General features: G+C 46.6%; 1 protein-coding gene across 1 annotated transcript in view; it reads left to right on the forward strand.

Moving 5' to 3' along the window:
• The window catches only part of NAB1 (NGFI-A binding protein 1), a 226,022-nt gene that overhangs the window by 147,825 nt on the left and 58,460 nt on the right, over positions 1–19,737 (forward strand). Inside the window, exons 3-4 of the mRNA XM_069615674.1 lie at positions 5,881–6,014; positions 19,174–19,225. Of these exons, the coding sequence (XP_069471775.1) occupies positions 5,881–6,014; positions 19,174–19,225 (186 nt within the window). The remainder of the gene's footprint in view (positions 1–5,880; positions 6,015–19,173; positions 19,226–19,737) is intronic.

Genomic DNA, 19,737 nt, shown 5'->3' on the forward strand with positions numbered 1-19,737 from the left:
GGACCACAAACAAAATCGAAGTCAGAAATTTCCAGACAGGTCTCCTGTTTAATTTGCTCTCTCGTCAGTCTTTATCACTTCTTCTGAAGACCACAAGGCCTCTCCACCTCTGACTGCATTTGGGGCTTCCTCTCTTTGTGAAGTGTCCCAAAACGTCATCCTCTTCACTGGGGTTCCCCTTCTCTTCTCTGGATACAGTCCCCTGCTCACTAGTGCGCACATAGGGATATAGTGCCCTGTCCACTCTCCCAGAGATACAGTACCCTGCTCACTCTCTCCCTCACCGTAGCACATCCCTCTTCTGGATTCACAAGGCGCTCCTCTTCTGCTACACATCCCTTCTTCTGGGGCCAAAGTCTATCTACTTCTCACAACTGCCTTCTCTTAGACCTGGGATCTCTTTCTTTTAGTCCCAAGGGGCTCTCTTCTTGTCAGTGGACCCCACCCTTTTGGGTTCCTAGGACTCACCTCACTGCATCATACCCCTCTTCTGGTGTTCAGGGGTCTGCTCTTCCCCTCAATGGAGCACACCCCACTTCTAGGCCCATGGCCTTTCCTGCTATTGTGGTCTCTGGCTTCCTCAGCAAACTCCTTTCCTCCACTCCCAGCCCAAAAGACAATTGCTGTGTTTCGTAGCCTCTGTTCTAAAGCCCTCCCCAGTCTCCCACTGACTGAGGCAAACTTTGAATTGATTGGATAATTTCCTTTCCACTCCATTCAGTGGAAGGTAGTCTTTAAAAGGCATTCCACCATCTTGAATTCTTTCTGTTGGCTTCTAGGTGCTAGAGCTGGTGTTTGTTAGGTGCTCTGAGGAGCTCGTTTTATGTGGTCTGATGTAAAACGGACAGACGAACGTACAGTTAATCCCACTTGTGCAAAAAATCATTTTTCATTTGGGGAAGGGGAAGTAAGTATTATTCTCTAACTGCTGAAGCTGCCGGGAGGATGAAAACAGTTTTGCTTCACAGGTACTGCTGTTGGGGTGGCATAACATCGGTTTTTCCCTTTGAGGATCTGCACCTGTTGACCAAGTGGTCCCTTTGGATGTGCTAGTGTTTCACCATAGCACATCTTTCCCTGAACCCCTGAAAGACAGTCGGGAGTCTGCTGAGTTTTGAATCTCTTAACCAGATGCATCTTGGAAGATAAAGTCCTGAATCCCACGTTTCTTGGGACATGGTATTTTCTTATTAGTTGCTGTTTCAGGAGGTTTGGGAATAGTTTAGGGCTGGTTGTGTCATTCCTACTGTGAAGTGGATTGGGGTCTGGATGCGATGTCTGTACTGTGACTTTGTCTCACTCGGGGTTAATAGCAGTACTGCTCATATGTGAAACGAGTGGCATGCCTTCTCTTGCAACTTGAGGTCCTCCTTCTGCAATTCACTGTTGACAGTCTAACGCGAAAGCGGGAATGCTAGAGGCTCTAAACACAGAATACATGACAATATTGAAAATCTTTTAGTTGTGCTCAGAAAAATACACGGGGCCTCATCATGAGTTGGGTGGTAGCCCTTAAATGCGGCGGTAACGGTGTTACCGCCGCATTTAAGGGCAGGCCTGATCCCAAGCTAAAAGCTGGTGGTAACGCAACCCATTTAGCACCCCGTTTCCGGCTCTATTACATCTGGTGGTATTACCGCCCACAGCCCCATTGGGTCCAATGGACCCAATGGGACTTTACCATTACCACCCAACCCGTGATCTAGCGCCAATAGCACCGGACCGGGTGGCGCTAACGCAATTACCATTGGGCGGTGTACCGCCCAACTCGTGATGAGGCCCACAGACTGTTACTAGAGGTTGCTTCCCTTCTCTGCATACAAACAGCATAGTTTGTCCGTAGTGTTGTTTTACTGAAGCATCTGACCTCTATTCTTAAAGTGGCACATTTGTCGTTCACTCCAAAGGAGTACATTTCTATTCTAGTCTCCAGTACTGGTTCGCATTGCTCAGTAAACATCGAGGTTGGGTCCTCTGGGCATGTAGCAGTAAGACACACGTTTCGATATTTGCGTTTTCCTTATGCTTTGTAGGCAAACACATTTAAATCTGTACAATAATATTATAGACAGTTTAGGAAAAGGTCATGAATCAGTAAGCATCCAATTAGGTAGCAGTACAAACAAAATTGTTTGCAACACCCCCACCTCTTAATATTCTTGTGTAGGATTATTCAAGTTCTCAGTGACACCACTCATTTAAAGTAGATTGTTGCCACAAAGCACTCATTAAAGTCTATGCCAAATAGAACTGTTACAACTTGAAAAGCTTGCAATTTGCCTAAATGCATTGTCCATTTCTGAATATCGCTTACTCTGTTTGACTATTGCTGGGATTATTTCCATACTCAAAATCCTTAGTAGGTCAAGCAAAGGATATTGCAATGTTGCTCTTCTCTTATAGCGTAGTGTTAGTTCTTAGAGGCAGCGCACTACAATTGTCAACTCATCCTTAAAGGTAAAATGAATAGGGTTGCAAGGTCTGCATGCTTCGTGGGGGTAATGTGAGCAGGGCTAGACCAGAATGTCATAATTGTGCTTTCTTATCAGAGAAAGCAAATGGCAGGTAACTGCTGTGTCTTTGTTCCTCATGATTATTTGTGAAGGTGGTAGTTGTGTGTGCTGCTAATACTCTTCTGAGCGGCACCTAGAGGGATGCTAGGCAAGTGCACATGCACACACTTGAGAGGGAACTTGGGTTTCTGTACATGTATGCCAACATGTGTATATGTGTTTCTGCAGTACATCACCCAATCTGGGCTGCAAAGTACAGTTGTGTAGCAGAAAATCCATTCCACGTTTTCAGAATATCCCGACAAAGTACATTTGAATAAAGTGTCTGAAAATGAGTTACTTGCATGGCCAGGGATTAGCCTGAAAACGTTCTGTAATTGTTGCCTTTAGGAATGGCATATCATATCAGGGACGTTGATCAATGACTTGACTAATCCTGAGGTAACTACCAAAGGAGCTTTATCTTTGTTCTTACCAATTGCTGTTCAGAAAACCAAATAATTCAGTGACTTGGACAGAACAATCAAAATTCTCCTATCCGAAGGTCATCTCAGGTTGACACGAAAGTCCTTCAAACCACTTCCTCAAAATGATGAACTGTTCCCAATAAATATATGTCCTTCCTGAATGATGAAAATGGTTTTGCTTTCCCTATTCCGTAGATATGTAATCAAATGCAGGTCTCTCTCCCCCGTTTCTCTCTCCTTCTCTGTACATTTGAAATTCTTTATATAAGGTTTGAAGTTCTTCATATAAGGTTCACAAGACTTTAGGGGACCTCCCCGTCAGTCAGTCTCTACAGCTCTGTCTCCAACAGTCTTCCAGCTTTTTCCGGTTGATGGAGGTGTAAAACCCCCCCCTGATCTTCGTGGCAGGGCCTGTAGACGTTATGTGTCTGCCACAGGTTGAAGATACTGGTGGAGATTCTCTTTCAATTTGACTGCACCAACTGGGTTTGCTTGTTTTAGTTTCCCCAAAGAGTGCCTTATCACCTGCCTTTCGTAGGGCCCTGATTTCTATCCTCTGCACCAGGCAGCAAAATTAAAGTTGCAAGCTACTAGCCAGCCATAGAAAAGTCACTTGCCATGTTAATTCTATGCACGAACACAGCACACCATGTCTTACTCTTCAAGAGTCAACTATCACTAGCAATTGGCTATTGGCGAGTGCACATTTTGTATAGTGTTCTGCACCACCTCTCTGCCCCTCCTCTGGTTTTTGGCAGTCATGCCACGTATTTGGTCTGCCACTCACCATGGGTTTTAACCCTTATGTTCGAGGTCTCTCTCCTACCTCCTGCCTTGGGCTATGTGGCCCCTCTCGTTCCTCCCTGTCATCATTAGCTGCCACTTTGTTAGCCCATTGTGGTTTCCCCGATTTCCAACCCCCTCCTGATGTCGTCTCCTGGTGTCATCCTATTAACACATCCTGATGCCGGATTGCTTTTTCCTGCCTCCTCTTGATGTTTCCACTTCCCTTGTTGTCTCCAGCTCGCTTCACCCCTGCTTGTGTCTCTCTTAAAACCTTCTACAACCTCCTACCAGAAACTTAACTTGCTCTAAACTCCTGCCGCCTCTTGATGTCCCCATCCTACCACCCCTGATGTTTCCTCTTCCCTTCTTGTTTCAATCTCGCTCCACTCCTCCGTGTCTCTCCAAAAACCTCAGTCTGCTACCTTAAAATGAACTTGCTCCAAGGTCCTGGCACAACCTTCTTTTCTGAACACCTTGCCTTCCTGAGACACTTTTTTCATATTCTACCAGTTCCTCTCCCTGGGCCGGTCTGGGTGTTTGGGCCTGTAAGTTCATATCCTTATTAGTGCTACCGGTGATTAGACGCTGTGGAACTGCATTCCCTCCACTGGTGGTAGGGTATGACCATGTATGTAATCTGAATGTGAGCTTGTATGTGGCTTTAAGAAGCAGATCTGCCACTTTGGATTGTTTGTCTGTGATTCTGCACATGCGCACAGAGTAGGCGGGCAACAGCAGAACTGCATCTGCAGCCACAATGCACCCACAGTAAGCGTTGTGGTGAAATTTGGGCGGGCACCACGTGTGGTCGCAGGTTTACTGGCATAGCTCCGAAAAGACTGATAGCACCCTTGCCCGACATGTGGCTGTCTCCTGCCCAGTTGCAGGGTCTACGTTTAGTGACCATGGGATCCAGTCCCATTCCACACCCTTGGTCATTATCCACTAGCCTGGGGACTTCTCTAGCCACCGCGGTCACCCACTAGCTGCCCAAATAAAAGGCATGAGACTTGGTAAAAAAAGAAAAAGGCTAGAATTGGTAACTCCCACAAGTGTTTTGTGATGTCTCTGCATAAGAAAAATCTATGCACATGTGGACCTCAGTGTATTTTACATGTTTGATGTCAGGCGAGCAGGTATTTGCAAACCATGCCATTTCCCGGTTCGGGGACGTTTTCACATTATAATGCTCTTACACGCAATACTCATCAAGTATTAGTGGTACATTGTTGATATAATATGTTATTTATTTATTTGGTAATGTGCACCAACCCCGTGGGTAGCTGGGCGCAACAGAGAAGGATACTTTAGGCATAGTTACAGCATATTATAAGGTACAATACAGGACGTAGCAATTACAACATAGTATTGATACAATACAGGACGTGATGGGTAAAATAACCGGTACAGATAAGAATAAGTACAGCTATAGATATAATTGAAGATGCAATTAGGTTAATAGCTTAACTAACATACATTTTCCCTATGAGTGTGAAGCGGAAAGGAAAAGGCCTGGTGTTTAGGCGTTATGTGTCAATGGACCGCAGCCAGTTTAGTGGCTTACGTCTGAAGCTGGCGTAGGATTGGTCAGTTCTTAGGTTCAGGGGAAGTGCATTCCAGTATTGTGCCGCTTTAACTGGGAAGCTGCCACCTCCCGCTTTGGTAAGCTTGAACCTCGGTATCTCTAGACAGTGGGAATGAGCTGCTGGACGGGCGTGTAGAGGTTTTTCTGGTTATTCTGTCCACATGGTATGGGGGGGGAGGCTGCCTCATTGAGACATTTATAGGTGAGTGAGGTAGTTTTGAGTAGTATCCTGTCGCTAATTGTTGATATAATGAATGAATTAATTGGTAAATAGTTTAGGGACTGTATAATAACACCGTGGGGATTGGGCCTAGCATGGAAGTGCAATCCCATTTCTTTTATTCCAATTCCATATTGTTTTCGAAGCAAGCACTAGTGCTGTTCCTTATCACTAGGGTATCGCATGCCAATAAGGTGTTCAAAACGCCATAATTGTACAGCCTATATATTGGGGCCCAACTCAAAAATGTTCGAGAAGACTGTGCAGTCCATGAGAAACTGGTGAGCTACGTTTGTGTTTAACTTCCAGCTAACTGTTAATGAAGCAGCGGCTCAACTGTGCGTCAAGGATATTGCGCTGCTGACGAGGAGGGACGAGCTCTTCGCACTCGCGCGCCAGATCTCTCGAGATGTCACATACAAGTACACGTACAGAACTACCAAGTAAGCCCTTTCAAGAAAAATCAATGTTCTTACCTTGAAATGTTTCTTGTGGTTTGACTACATATCAGTGATGTTTTTCGAAAGCCATCTCTGCGTTGACCGCCATCTGGCTGCAATGTAGCTAGAAATCCTAGCGCTACAGAGTATTTGATTTAGTGTGTATGGAAGTTGTTAAGAAAAGCATAAATCTATTGCAACCTACTCGGTTCTACAATATCTTAAGATTGTGTTTGGAGCGACATTGGGCCGCATTAAGGGTCTGGCAGTATTCCGGTGTTAAATCTGCCATAATACCACCAAATGGATTTACTGTTACCACCACCACTTGGTCTAGCGGAATTACTACCATATCAGAAGGGTGGTATGGCAGCATTAGTCCCCATTTATGGTGTCCATTGGACTCCACAAGGATTTCGGTAATTCGGTGGAATTACCACCGGCAATAATTCTGACGATTTTGCCAATTTTTGGCAGTAAGGCGACAGAATTACCTCCAGCATTTTGCTGGAGGTTTTTCCTCCGCCAAACCTATAGTACGGCAATGTGGTAATGCGGCAGAAACAGAGTTACTGCCGTTTTTACCACCCTGCCGTACTTGTAATGAGACGCATTGTGCCATATTGCCGTTCATTCATATTATAACGTTACATGCACTTGTGAATCTTTATTTTCTTGAATTTTTAATTTGGTTTCGTAAAACCTGCTTCATGTTTTGAAGAGTGATGCTGCTTGATGGGCATCTCCTGAAGGCGCCATTCCGAGACCCAGAGAGCCAACTCTTAGCAGACCATGCACATTGTGAGGAAATTACAGTGATATTAATGAAAGAATAATTGTTTCACTAAAGAGTTTGGAATGAAAATATCATTTTGAAAAAAGCAAATCATTTGATTTAATTATGTATGCATGTGCATAGTTTGTATAGTGTACATTGCAAACTAGATTGCTGGTAGGAACAATCGTCTTAAAATTGGAGCAAGGAAAAAGTAGGGGCCTGTTCTAAAGCTTTGGGGTGATTACTGAAAAACAAGATTGTCTGTCCCTGAAAAAGGAGTGACAAGTGAAACTACACCAGCAGGTCACTATAATATTCAAAAGGTTTTACTTGGGCGCCACATTTTTGGGGATAACTCCAACCCTTGCTGAATGTTACTTGTGTTCTGTAAATCTAATTCATCACCTAAAGTAGGATTATTCATAATGAAAAGCTCCTGAGATTGAGACAATTTAGCTGCAAAACAACGACCTGTGTATCTTTCATTGCTGTTCTGTCTTTCCATTGACGTGTGAATATGAGGAAACACCCACCCTAGACTTGGCAGGTGTGACCTGTACAGACTCTGAGAGCATTGCAAGTTCTGCCCGTATTAGGCTTAGTTTACAACAGTGCCTGTGGCATGGGGAGATGCCCAGTAGTTGCCATGTCACAAGTTGCAATGACATTTAAAAATAAATAATAATCTGCCCAAAGTGGAGAGCTGTAGTGCGTGGTAAACATTATTTGAGAAACTGTAGAAGTAGGGTAGCTCAAATATTCGAGTGTGACAAAGGAATGTAACATTAACAAAATGTTTTTACTTTGGCTAGTCTGGGGTAGGCCCCTAATAAACATTCCTCTGGGGACCATCCGTACCGCATTATCCCGGCCCTCTTGCAGGTGTGTTCCACCTTGGACCAGAGACGGCGTACTCTGGGGCATTCCCAGAACATATGTATCAGTCCAGCCTTCTCAGCTTTGCACCATGTACATGAGGGGTGTGCTTGCTTATTGAACTTGCCCATTTTGTTAGGGGTCATGTACGTACAATATAGTACGTTTAGCTGTATCAGTCGAAGTCTAGTGTTCCTAGACACTTCTTTGGGGAGCGCCAGGGCCCTTTCCCATTCCCTGTCTTTAATTTCTTGTGCCAGTTCTGTTTGCCATTTGGACTTCAATGCGATGCTTGGGGGTTTGGCTTGTCTATCAGCTGGCTGTATATTCTGGACACTTTTTTGTCATTCTTCACCTAGATTATACAGCAATGTTATAAGGGGGTTTTCTGTTGGTTCCTCTTGCCACACGTCCCATTTTGCTCTTGTTACCCTCCTAATTCGCTGGTACCACAGGAATTGGCCTGCTGGCATGCCCTCTATTGTGTGGAATGAGGCAAAGTCCCTAAAGGTTCCGCTCTCGTACAGGTCTCCCCATGTGTAAGTCCCTCTCCTCTCCCAGAGTCTGATGTTCGCAAGGTCAGATGGGGTCTTGCATAGTTCTGATGGCAAGGGGATCTCGGGTGAGTATGCCTGTTCAAGGTGTAGGAGGGTCTTGGTTCTGTGCCATATCTGCCTCCCCAGGGTTACCAACATGGGGACGTCACTGACAATTCTGGGTGGCCCAAATGAGTTCTTTCAGGTATAGTGGGGCCACTAGGTGTTGGAGTAGTGTCGTTTCTGGGGTGGCCTCGTCCGAGAGCCGGCGTGTCACAAAGTTGAGTTGTGCCGCTAAGTAATACTTTTCCATATCTGGAAGTTGGATGCCTCCTTCTTTGTGGGGCAGGGTCAGTGTGGATAATGCTAGTTTATGTCTGCCTTTTCCCCACAGGAACCCTGGATCAGTGTTTCGAGCAGGCGGAAGAAGGGGGCCTTGATGTAGTGGTGCACATTTTGAAAGTGATAGAGGAACCTAGGGAGGATTATCATCTTGACTATCGATGCCCTGCCCATCATGGATAGAGGGAGTTTGGACCAGAAGTTAGTGGATTTGTGTAATGCCTTGATTGCAGCTTCGGTATTGTGTTTGTGCTTGAGCTCTGGTGTGTGTAATATGTTAACACCTAGATACCTGAATGTGTCAGGTTGCCATTGAATTCCTACCGCGGGTAGGTCCTCCAATCTCCTGCCTTCTATGTCTGCAAGAGGAAACGGGCAGGACTTTTGTCTGCTGAACTGTATGCCTGATAACTTAGTGTAGTTGTCTAGAGCACTTAGCATGTTGGGCACGTTTAGATGTGGATCTCTGACATACAACAGGACATCGTCAGTGTACAGCGAGATTATGTGGTACTTCCTGCCCACCCATATTCCGGCATCAAAAAATTGCTTTCTGAAGAATATGGCTATTGGCTCCAGGCCCAATATATAAAGCATGGGGGAAAGCGAGCAGCCCTGCCTAGTGCCTCTGCATATATCCCACGCTTGGGATACAAGCCTTCCTGATTTCACTCTCGCCCTAGGTTTGGTGTATAGGATCTTTACCCACTTGATGAATCCCTCTCCAAATCCAAATTCCCTTAGGGTTGCCTCAAGCCACTCCCAATATATGTAATCGAATGCCTTTATTGCATCCAATGATAATAGTGCATAGGAGCCCTTCTCCTGGTTCGTTTGGGCAATGACATGTTGAAGTCTGCGGAGATTGGCTGTTGTGTTACATCCCGGAACAAAACCGTTCTGGTCCGCGTGCACGAGTGTTCATATTTGTCTAGAGAGCCGTTTGGCTAAAATTGTGGCCAGTATCTTAATATCATAATTAAGCATGGCAAGCGGGCGATAGGAGTCGCACTCCTCTGCTGTTTTCCTGGGCTTGAGCATCGGGATCACTAGCGTCTCCCTCATGCTTTCTGGGAGCATCCCCAGGTCGTATGCCTCCTGATATACTTTGTGTAGTAGTGGCGTGAGAGTTGGTTTGTACGTTTTATAAAACTCTGGAGGCAGCCCGTCGCTACCTGGGGTTTGGCAGGTGGCCAATGATTTTATTGCTTCCGTGATATCATCAGTGGTAATTTCAGAGTCCAGGCTTTCTCTTTGTGTGGGGGTGAGTTTTGGGATCCCAATTTCCTTGAGTGTGTTTTGGATTTCGTCATGGGGGACTGGCGTGTCGTCTGAGTATAGTTGAGTGTAAAATGATTTGAAGGTATCATTGATGCCCTGTTTTGTCTGTTGGAGCACTCTGTTTGCATCTTTCAATGTGGTCGTTAGGTACCTGGGGTGTTCTTTCTTGCAGAGCCATGCAAGTAAGCGGCCCGGTCTGTCCGCCTGTGTGCATTCGAATTGACCTGGTGACATAATCGAATTAAGCTAATCTGTTACATGTCTCTTTGCACTCAGCTCTAATTCGGCTTAGGGTTTCCTCCTCCTGTGTTGTCCGTAGGGCCTCTGATTCTATCTTTTTGATTTCCTCCTCCCGCTGCTCCAGTTCAGTGTGCAATAGTTTTCTGATGCCACACGCCTTTGCTATAATCTCCCCACGTGTCACCACCTTCAGAGCCTCCCACACCGTGCTCACCCAGGTCACGCTACCCATGTTTTCCTCCATGTATTTCTCCAGGGAGTCCCAAAGGTCCTCCCTGAAGGCTGAGTCTCTTAGTGCCTCGGTGGGTATCCTCCATAATGGGATTGGGGGTCTGGGCCCGGCCATTCTCCATTCTATCAGTAAGGGTGAATTACCTGATATGGATGGGCCTAGGTATTGTGCTAGTTGTATTTGGAGGAGGCGTTCTCATCCTACTAAGATGTGGTCAATCCTGGTGTATAGGTTGTGCGGGGCTAAGTAATATGAGTAGCCCCGCTCACTGCGGTGTAACTCCCGTCAGGTATCTGCCAGGTCTAATTTTTCTATTATTGAGCCAAAGGCGGTGGAGACTGTGTTTCTCCGGTGTTGCGGGGGGGGAGGGGAGGCGGACCTATCCAGCTGTGGGTCTGATACCTTAATAGAAATCCCCTCCCCAAATGAAGAAGGAATTCCTGTGTTGGGTAAACTTGTTACACATTTTGTCCAGGTGAGCTGGGATATTGCAATTGGGGAAATAAGAGTTTACTATGCATATTTCGGTTTGTTCTATGTAACCCCAGTCTATCACATATCTACCCTCTGGGTCGGTCTCTGCCTTGACCAGCTTGAAAGGTGTCTGAGGGCTTATCCACGTGTATACTCATCTCGCGTACCTGGAATACGCTGCACCAAAACCTTGCCCCCCCCTCCCCCAGTATTCTTGTAGCTTGGCCATTGATTCTTTTAAGTGGGTTTCTTGTAGTAGGGCTATCGCAGCCTTTTTTCTGTTCAAGAAGGATTTAATTTGGTTCATCCTCAAGTAGGTGCCCAATCCTCTTACATTCTAAGTTAATACCCTGGTCTGTGCTGCCATATTCGTGTAAAGGCCAGAGTTATTGCCACCCCTCTTGAGTCAGTGTTTAATACATTGCCAGCCGCGTCATCCAGACCCCCTGCGCTCTGGGCACAATGGCAAGTTCCATTTGATCCCCTTCCCCCCCCCCCGCCCCCGACCCTCCAGGCACTCAACTTCCCCCTCCAGAGACGACATGAACAGTGGAACATTAACTGTTGTGAACAAAACAACTGGAACTAGAAACATATAACTGCGCTCAGCAGCCACGCTCCAGTTGCAGCGCTCGAGCGCCCTCGCACCGCCACGACCCATCCGGGTCGTCGTGTGCGAGTTCGTGCTGTCGGCAACATGCCAGCACCAATCGTTCTTGGGGTGGGTCGTGCTCCAGTGGAGTGTCCGGGTCGCTGTCCCTTCTGGAGTGTTGCATGTCAGTTCGCCATGTGGTAGTGTGTACAATCCAAAAATGTGTCTAATCGGCTTAGCGTATGGTTGGTGAGGCCTCCTCCTGTTCCGTGCTCGCTCCCAGCCTGCCCGCTCAAGTGACTTGCTCTTCGCCTTGGTCTAGATTGTTGTGTTCCATCCACATCCTGCCTGCCGCCGGCGTCTCCAAGATGACCGGTCTCCCTTTATATATCACCTTCAGTCTGGACGGATACAGCAGCATGTATTTAAGTTGCAACTGTCTTAATCTTGCCTTGATTGGAACGAAGGAGTTCCTTGCTCACTGGACCATTGGCGTGTATCCGGGTAAATAGTTATACTGGAGTTGTCGCGGTGGATCACCCTACATTCCCTGGAGAATTGCAGGATGTGCTCTCTGTCTCGGAAGTTGAGAATTTTCTGCTATCGTGGGACGAGGATGGGGGCCAAGTGGTGGTTTCTTTTGCAAGGACCTGTGGGCTCTCTCCACCACAAATCCTTGTGATAGCTTTTCTGCCCCCTATTTCTTACAGGATATGGTTTTCTACAAACTCAGTAGGGGTCAGGCCCTCCATCCCTTCCGGGATCCCCAGCAAGCGCACATTGTCACGCCGAGCTTGGCCTTCCGCATCCTGTGCCCTGGCCTCCAGTGTTGCATTCTTCCTTTCCAGCTCTGCCAATCTCTTTTCGAGATCACTGGTGGTGTCCATTGTCTCTTTCAGGTCTTTTTCTGTGCTTGTAACCATTTCTGTGAGGTTGTGAATGTCTTGTCTCATTAGTTGCATATCAGACTTCACTTCGGCAATTTTGGTGTCAATAAAGGTTTTGAGGGCCGCGATTGCTTCCAGCACTTGGCTGTCCTTAGTCCCTGCTTCTTATCTGGTTGCGGTGTCACCTCGCTCTTCGGCTGGCCTTTGGGTGCGGCAGCGTTGAATGAGTCCATAATTGTTGTCTTCTCCTTGGTTTTCCCTCTTGACTGAGACATATCTTAGTGCGGCACAGGTCGATTGCACCTGCTCTGCGATGAGTGTGAATTGTGGCACGTGTGGGCCCTTGCAGTTCTTGGTCTTGCCGTGTGTCAGATGTAGCCCTGCTGCCTCTTCCTCGGGCACCTGTCTATCTCTTGTGCGAGTTGGCGCTGTAAATGGTTCCAGCTGCCCCCACACCAGTGTTATTTGTGTGTCCTTGTGGCCCAGCAGTCTTTAGCCCCCAGGTTGATCCGGACCCTTTGGATCCACCTAGTGTTATCAGTGCGGTTTTGTGCTTCTTCGTTATGCTGATTCTTATGTCTGTCCCGGGTGGTCAAACCCGTTGGGTTCCTGCAGGGTTTTGCTTCCAAGCCTCTCTCTAAACGTTTATAGGAGACTGGGTGCTGCGTGCGGTTTTTGGCGTATGCCGACATGGGTTCGGGGCATCGGCGTGCCTCGTGCTTCGTGTGGTTTGGCCCTATATGCAGTGTTTGCCCTCGTCCGCTGCGGCTCTCCGGGTCGCCTTTTCACGCTGGGCGGCTCTCCCGCCCTTCGCCGCCTCGCGATCCTGCCAGGCCAGGGTCCGTTCTGTTTCTCTGGCCCTCGATTGTGCAACCGCCAGCCTGTCTCCGGGTCCTCTGGGTGTAGCCGGAAGGCGTGTCTGCGCCGTCCGGAGCCCCAGCGTAGTCCTCCGCTGCAGCTTCGTTGTCGGGCGTGCACTGCCCCGGTTGCTGGATTCCTCTGTCGCTGCTGCTGCCTTCTGCCGTGGGCACAGCCCTCCACGCTCCAGGAGCGCAGGCTAGGCATTCTTCCGGCTCCATCGTCCTGCGGGCCGCCTCTGTCGACTGTCACTGGGTCGCTGCCTCACTTGCTACTCTACGTCTGGTCCTGGACACGCCGGTAGAGGCTTCAGAAGGGGAGACAGGCCTATTATATGCGGTCGTCTATATGTTCCGAGAGCTTAGGGCGAGCCCCTCCGCACGCTGTGGTCCTTCTCAGGCCACCATTTTCGCCAGACGCCTGGTGCTCCTTTCTGGCACTCGTTCTTCTAGATGCAGGTGCCAAAGCTCATCAAATTATCGCTGGTGAGCGGGAGAAACGCTTGCTCTACACAGCGGTGGTACTTTCAGCTGCTTTAGTCGCAATATTTGGCGAGTAGAGGATAATAGTCAGGATCAAGACGGGAGCTCAACCCCGGTGCAGCCTCACTCCATGAGCTCCGGCCATGCCTTACCTTATCTGCCTTAATAGACACCAACCCAGGAGTCACACTGTGTATGGGCACAGAGCAAAGGTATAAGAGTGGACCAATTTGCAATGAAGGCAGAAAAACAGCATGGTTAGAAATAATCAGGTAAAGGAGAGACCAGAAAAGAAGTAAGGATCAAAACTCTGGACAGAGGCTGTAGATGGAAGCTATAAAAGCACTAACTTAGAAGTCACATGGGGATGCTGGTAGAGAGGAAATCATGACCAAGAATCAGAACAGGTATCATGGACCAGCAGGGAGGTAGGCAAGGAAAGCAGTACACAGAAACTCGGAATCCTAGCGCACTAGGACTATCTGGAAACACAATGCACTAGTCCCTGATAATGCAGTAGATTGCTGCCAACTTGGCAAATGTGGTGGATCAGGAAACATAGCACACTAAAGCGCAGGCACATAAACTACGGACTGAGGTCTGTTGGAGAACAGTAGAACATGACAAAACAAGAAACTGGGACGGCAGAGAGAAAACGAGGAAACACTATTTGCATAAATGTGGGGAGTGTGAGAGGGAGGAAAACTCAACACTCCACATGTTGTCTTTTAAAGAAATCTAGGCAGCACAAATGCTGGAAGAAAAGTGGTTGTCTGTAACAATAAACAGGACAGGAGCTGCACAGAGCAGCTACAGCAGGTGAGATTCAGTAGCAAAAGCAGGATCTCAAGGAAGGTTTCAGGAACTGGCTAGCTATCGCAAAAAGATTAAAGAACTGGCCACAGAAACACAAAGCAGGAACTCCCAGTGAAGGCAATTGATAGACCAAAGTTACTGCTGAAGGTGATCATCTGAGAGCTCTGCCAGTCCACAGCCACACAGGGTGGATCAGACTGCAACTAAGTCAGCTCTGCCCAATCAAGCGGTAGCCTGCAGTAGCTGAGTGTAATCAAGGTCTCTCCAGATCACAGTAGACCCCTCCAAATGAATGGAATTAACATTCCGTAATGGAACACAAAATGAGTTTGGTCCAAAACTGTAGTGGTAAAGCAGCTAACGTAATGCAGAGGCAATGTGTGGGTTCTAATATGGTAGTTATGCTCCAAACAAATGCTCTTTATTCCTGCATTCAGCGGTGCTGGGTGGCAGATAGGCAGGACCCTGACCGTATCTCTCCCAATGTTCTTTAGAAATAATAGAAACATTCTTGATAACTGTATTTTTGTAGTCTATGAAACCTGTCAAATGTGTTTGTCTTGAGGATTATGCTTCTGAAAAATACATTGAGTTGTTTCCCCTAAAGCTAGTACCTAATGTAGCTCACCTATCCCAAATACCTAAAATAACCATTCCTAAGAAGCTAACTACTATAAAGGGAAAAATGCCCCAACTATGAACTTTCTCATGTGCTTGATGAGCGTGGAGAGAAGTGCCCGATTAGTGTCACTGCTGCATAATATTTGTTTTAATAGTGGGATCCCCAGAAAGCAGTCGAAGGCTTTTTACCAAGGCATTTTTGCACCTTGTACCTAACTAGGCTGATGGGAGGGGTGCAGCTTGCTGCTGAATCCTGCGTACTACTGCCTCTCTATGGATTATGGAAACTCAAAGAGGTGCTCATCTGGGGCAGAGATTCTTTGGAGCCAGGTGGGGACACACTTTGCTGCATGATCCAGTAGCGAGGCAAGAAGGGAATGGACTCTGATCTGCACACGGAAAAGACACACAACCTGCACAGGGAGTCTTCCCTTCTATTCATTGGGGGTAAACACAAAATCCCACTCACTTCCCTGACACTATCGCTTGGGCGGGGTCTGCTTCTAGAGAAGGGTTGAGAGGCTCTGAACAGCGATTGCACAGCTTCCACTTCGAAATGCTGAGCTCTGACCATACGTTTTTAAGCTTCTGACGACTTGCTAGAACTAGTTGCTGGTCGAAAGGTTCTGATTGGTGACTTGTGTCCTACAGTTACTTGAGTAACCGGAAAACCGATTTTCGTCTGAACTGAATACGTTGAAGGACAAGCTCAACTTAAAAAAACATTCTACAATCCAAAATGTGTCCCATCAAGGCCCTGTATAACTTATTGCAAACTGTTGCCACAATCGTGAAGTGGAATTGATGTCTTCAAAAATATACTTTTTATAGCCAACATTATACACTTATGACCTGAACCCTTAATACCTAACCGAGCTTCGTCCCTTAATTGTGCACCATCACACCACATCTCATAACCGGTGCAACTAAACTCACCACCAAGTGCCCATTCTTCAGTTTTCTGACATCGTCCGAGATCCACTCTTCTGTTCAACTTCCATCTGAGCCTCATTCTGATTCAATCCTGCAGGCTTGCCTGCTACACTTACGATACCCAGTCTATCCTTAAATTCTGCAACTCTCCTCACTCAGATTATGGTAATCGCAGGAAAACCTTTCCTAAAATGTACAACTGGATGTCCACTAAATATTTGAACCTTAACAATGGCAAGAACGTTATTCTAAAATGTTGCAGGATCCAGAGACTAGGTTTTCCTTGGTCCGGCTTCCCTCACCTTAGTTGTGCCAGCACCCTTTACGTACGTGCTGCAATAGCCTCTACACCATCTACAGACTGTCTCTAACCCTGCAGCCAGAATTATTCGTCATCTAGAGTCTGGAAATGTTGTCCCACTGGCTCTAAATAGGCTTCATTGGTGCACAGGCGTTTGCTGCTTCTCCTTCAACTCTCGAGGCATCACACAGAGGGCACAGAGGGCACTCATAGTTAATGACTTGTGTGAAGCCTCTGCTTGAAATCCCAAATTCTGTTTCTCTAAATTCTGCTTTGGCAGTGCCTCCTTTTAATTTTAAACTTCCAAACTTTGGAGCGCTGCCGTCTCTGATCCAGAGCATAAAGGATTACCACACTTTCTCACCTAGCCAATCTCATCCACTGTCCTTTATAAATTAACATTGCCAGTTGGTGTTCCCTGCTGCTTACAGATTTTATCAGCCAATCCAGCAAAAGATATTGCATGACTAGGTTGTCAGGGAGCTGTGACAAAGAGTGGTGCCTGATCCTCATCCGAAGGGCCATCTGCAACACAGCAAAGACTGCCTACGACGATAGAAGTGCCAAAGTCATGGGCTACATGGTGGCAGTGCGGGTCGAAGCCATAGCGCCCCCTTCCTAGTCCACGCCCCAGCTCCTAGTCTGATGGCGTAGACACTGAAAATCTAAATTTTGGCAAAGTGACTTTGCCTTGATCTCAAAAAACGAATCCCCATCTGCATTCAATGGAAGGATAAGTAGAGTCTAAAGCAATTGCTGTAAAAGCAGGTCTTCCGAACATTGGTGTTAAGCAGAAAAATCTAGACTCTTAAGGTACTTTCCTCGCAGGGTCCCAAATGTCAAACGAGACCCTCCTGTAAATAATTCATTTCAAAACCCGTAAGAGAAGCCACAAGTGCCATGAAGTCCTGCATATTAAGAGGGATCCTCATGGATAACTGCTAAGTAGACTCGGTACAGGAGCGGGAATAGTGTGAAATGCGAAGCCAGCCTTGCAAAGATCAACAGTACAGGAGCGGGAATAGTGTGAAATGCGAAGCCAGCCTTGCAAAGATCAACAGTACAGGAGCTTGCAAAGTAACTGTGAATCTGCAAGTTAGCAGAGCCGAACAAAATGGGCATGACTTTGGCCTGGACTGGAAATCCCATTGGTCCTTATCCTCCGGAAACCACAGACACTTAATAGCTAGGGCATTTAACCAAAGCAAATAATGAGACAATCAAACGACTTACCACAAAAGATGGCAAAGAGTAAACCGCTGACAAACCTCCAGTGAGAATTCATGGAATGAAAGGCCTATGTAAGGCCGTAGGAAGGCCAGCATGGGGAAGGAGTTATCGTGGAGCTGGTGAACAACAAGGACACATAGAACAAGATCCAGATTCCAGGAAAGCAGAGACGTACAAACCAAGATCCCAAGAATGAACCAGGATTGGCTAGGCAAGATGGTGGAGCTGTGAGAAATCCAAGTGAACATGGCAGCTTGGCCAAATTATATGGAACCAAATGAGACTTGAGATTCCTACATTCTTTGCATTGCTGAACAGGGAGCTGGGCATTATACCTATTGTAATTGATATGGGCACTGTTGCCCTTATAATTGAGAGGGCCACTATCTGCTTAATAAGAGATGGGCACTAGATCTCTGGAGTCTTTGGAGTAAAAAGACGGGAGCCAGGCACTATCTTCCCAGATGGATTACAAATAGTGATCTGGGCACTGTATCCTTGGGACTTTTATTGTGGCCAAAAAGTGTGCGGAGTGCTAAATGCCTGAGATTGTGTAATAGTAGAGATCTAGTGGGAGCCTAGTATCCCTATGAAAAAAAAATGGAGAGACTGAGAGAACCCTGACACTTTATAGTTAATTGCCTCCAAACACCTTTTGCTTAAATTGTCGAAGATGGGTACCTCCTTTTTCTTTTTAACCTAAATGCATACGCTGTATAGGCATTTATCCCCATTCCCCTCCTGATCAATGGGAGACCTGTGGTAGTAATAAGATGCATACCCACATGCTTTATAGTAAAACCTTTCCTGACACCTTTTGACAGCCTGAGTCAAGCTGGGAGCAACCCCTTTAAGTCTTAGATAAATCCCCAGTTCCAATCCGTGTTTATCCCAACCGAATCTTGATCTCGCTTATAAGTCTTTACAAATAATTTTTTTGTACCTCACACAATAGTTTCTAAAACATGGCTTACAATACTCCAGGGCAAGCCCACTGCTCTACAAGGCCTATCAGTACCATATGAGTGCTATATAAATTCTAATTGACCTAACTTCACATTCTCTGACCATGTTTAGCGCCTGCACTAAAATTACATATTCATACTATCCTATCCCCTGACTTCGCTCCCATGGCCAGTGACTAAAGCCTGAGGTAGTAGTGTGGACATACCACTCCTCTCGCTTCCTATGGATCAAACAAGCACGCATGCTTTCCCTGGGGAATGTCTGTGAACCATTCTTGCTATTGTAGCCCTGCACAGTGTGGGAAATCTCTTGTATTACATATGGCTTCCAATTGTGTTGGATATGCTCGAGCAGCATTGCCAGATATGAGTAAGGTCTGTGAGATCCCCATCCCTTGCAAATTTGACACATGTCCATGCAGAATACTTCAGCACCTGGTAGGAGTCACAAGTGGGTTTCCCACCAGCCTACCCACTACCGTCTACTCTCTGGCATGACCACCATGTTCACAAAAAGTTGCATATAACTGCATCTGCTTCCACATGCTGTCTACTTGGCATTTTTACCAGTGGGAGCAAGTGGTGTCATGCTATCAAATTCCATGCACAGAGAAATCATTGGTGGACGTATTGTCAAGTGTCAGTAATATTCATTCATTTGTTTTGATCCAGATGCTTTATACGTTATACTGTTAATCCCTATGTGCTTCACTTCTAGGTCAAAGTGCGGTGAAAGAGAGGAGCTATCTCCCAAGAGAATTAAAATTGAGGTAATGTGCTATTACTACTGTACATGTATGTGCATCCAAAGAGTCTATCAGAGGATAAGATACTGAGCCTGAAGTTTTTTTTCCAAGCGCCAAGAGACCACAAAGGTGGCAACAGTGCACGGTACAAGATACAAGAACCTTTAACGTAACATATCTTTCACCATTTTGTGGAATCAGGACTTGTGATGTTGAAAACCAGTGGCCCTTGCCAGTATGTGATATATTAATGCTTTTACCCATGCCTTATTCCTATCAGACCCATAGGCCCTTTTCTTTGACCTGTTCTCTTGGATCCTCCCCTTATTCCTCTGCTCTATGCCCTTATACATTTCTGCATATGCACGTTATGTCCACTTACCAGAAAGAGAAGTAACTGAAAATGTTGTGATGCATCGGATCAATGGCTCTGTGGACAGGTGGGAGAGTGGCTTTGTGTTACAGGTACCGCCCAAAGCCAGCAGATGACATGCCCAGTGATAGAAAGGGGTGGGGGGACCCGAAGGCACTTTTCT

This window comes from Ambystoma mexicanum, chromosome 9, assembly GCF_040938575.1.
Source record: "Ambystoma mexicanum isolate Mex_15411 chromosome 9, UKY_AmexF1_1, whole genome shotgun sequence".
In the NCBI taxonomy this organism is placed as follows: domain Eukaryota; kingdom Metazoa; phylum Chordata; class Amphibia; order Caudata; family Ambystomatidae; genus Ambystoma; species Ambystoma mexicanum.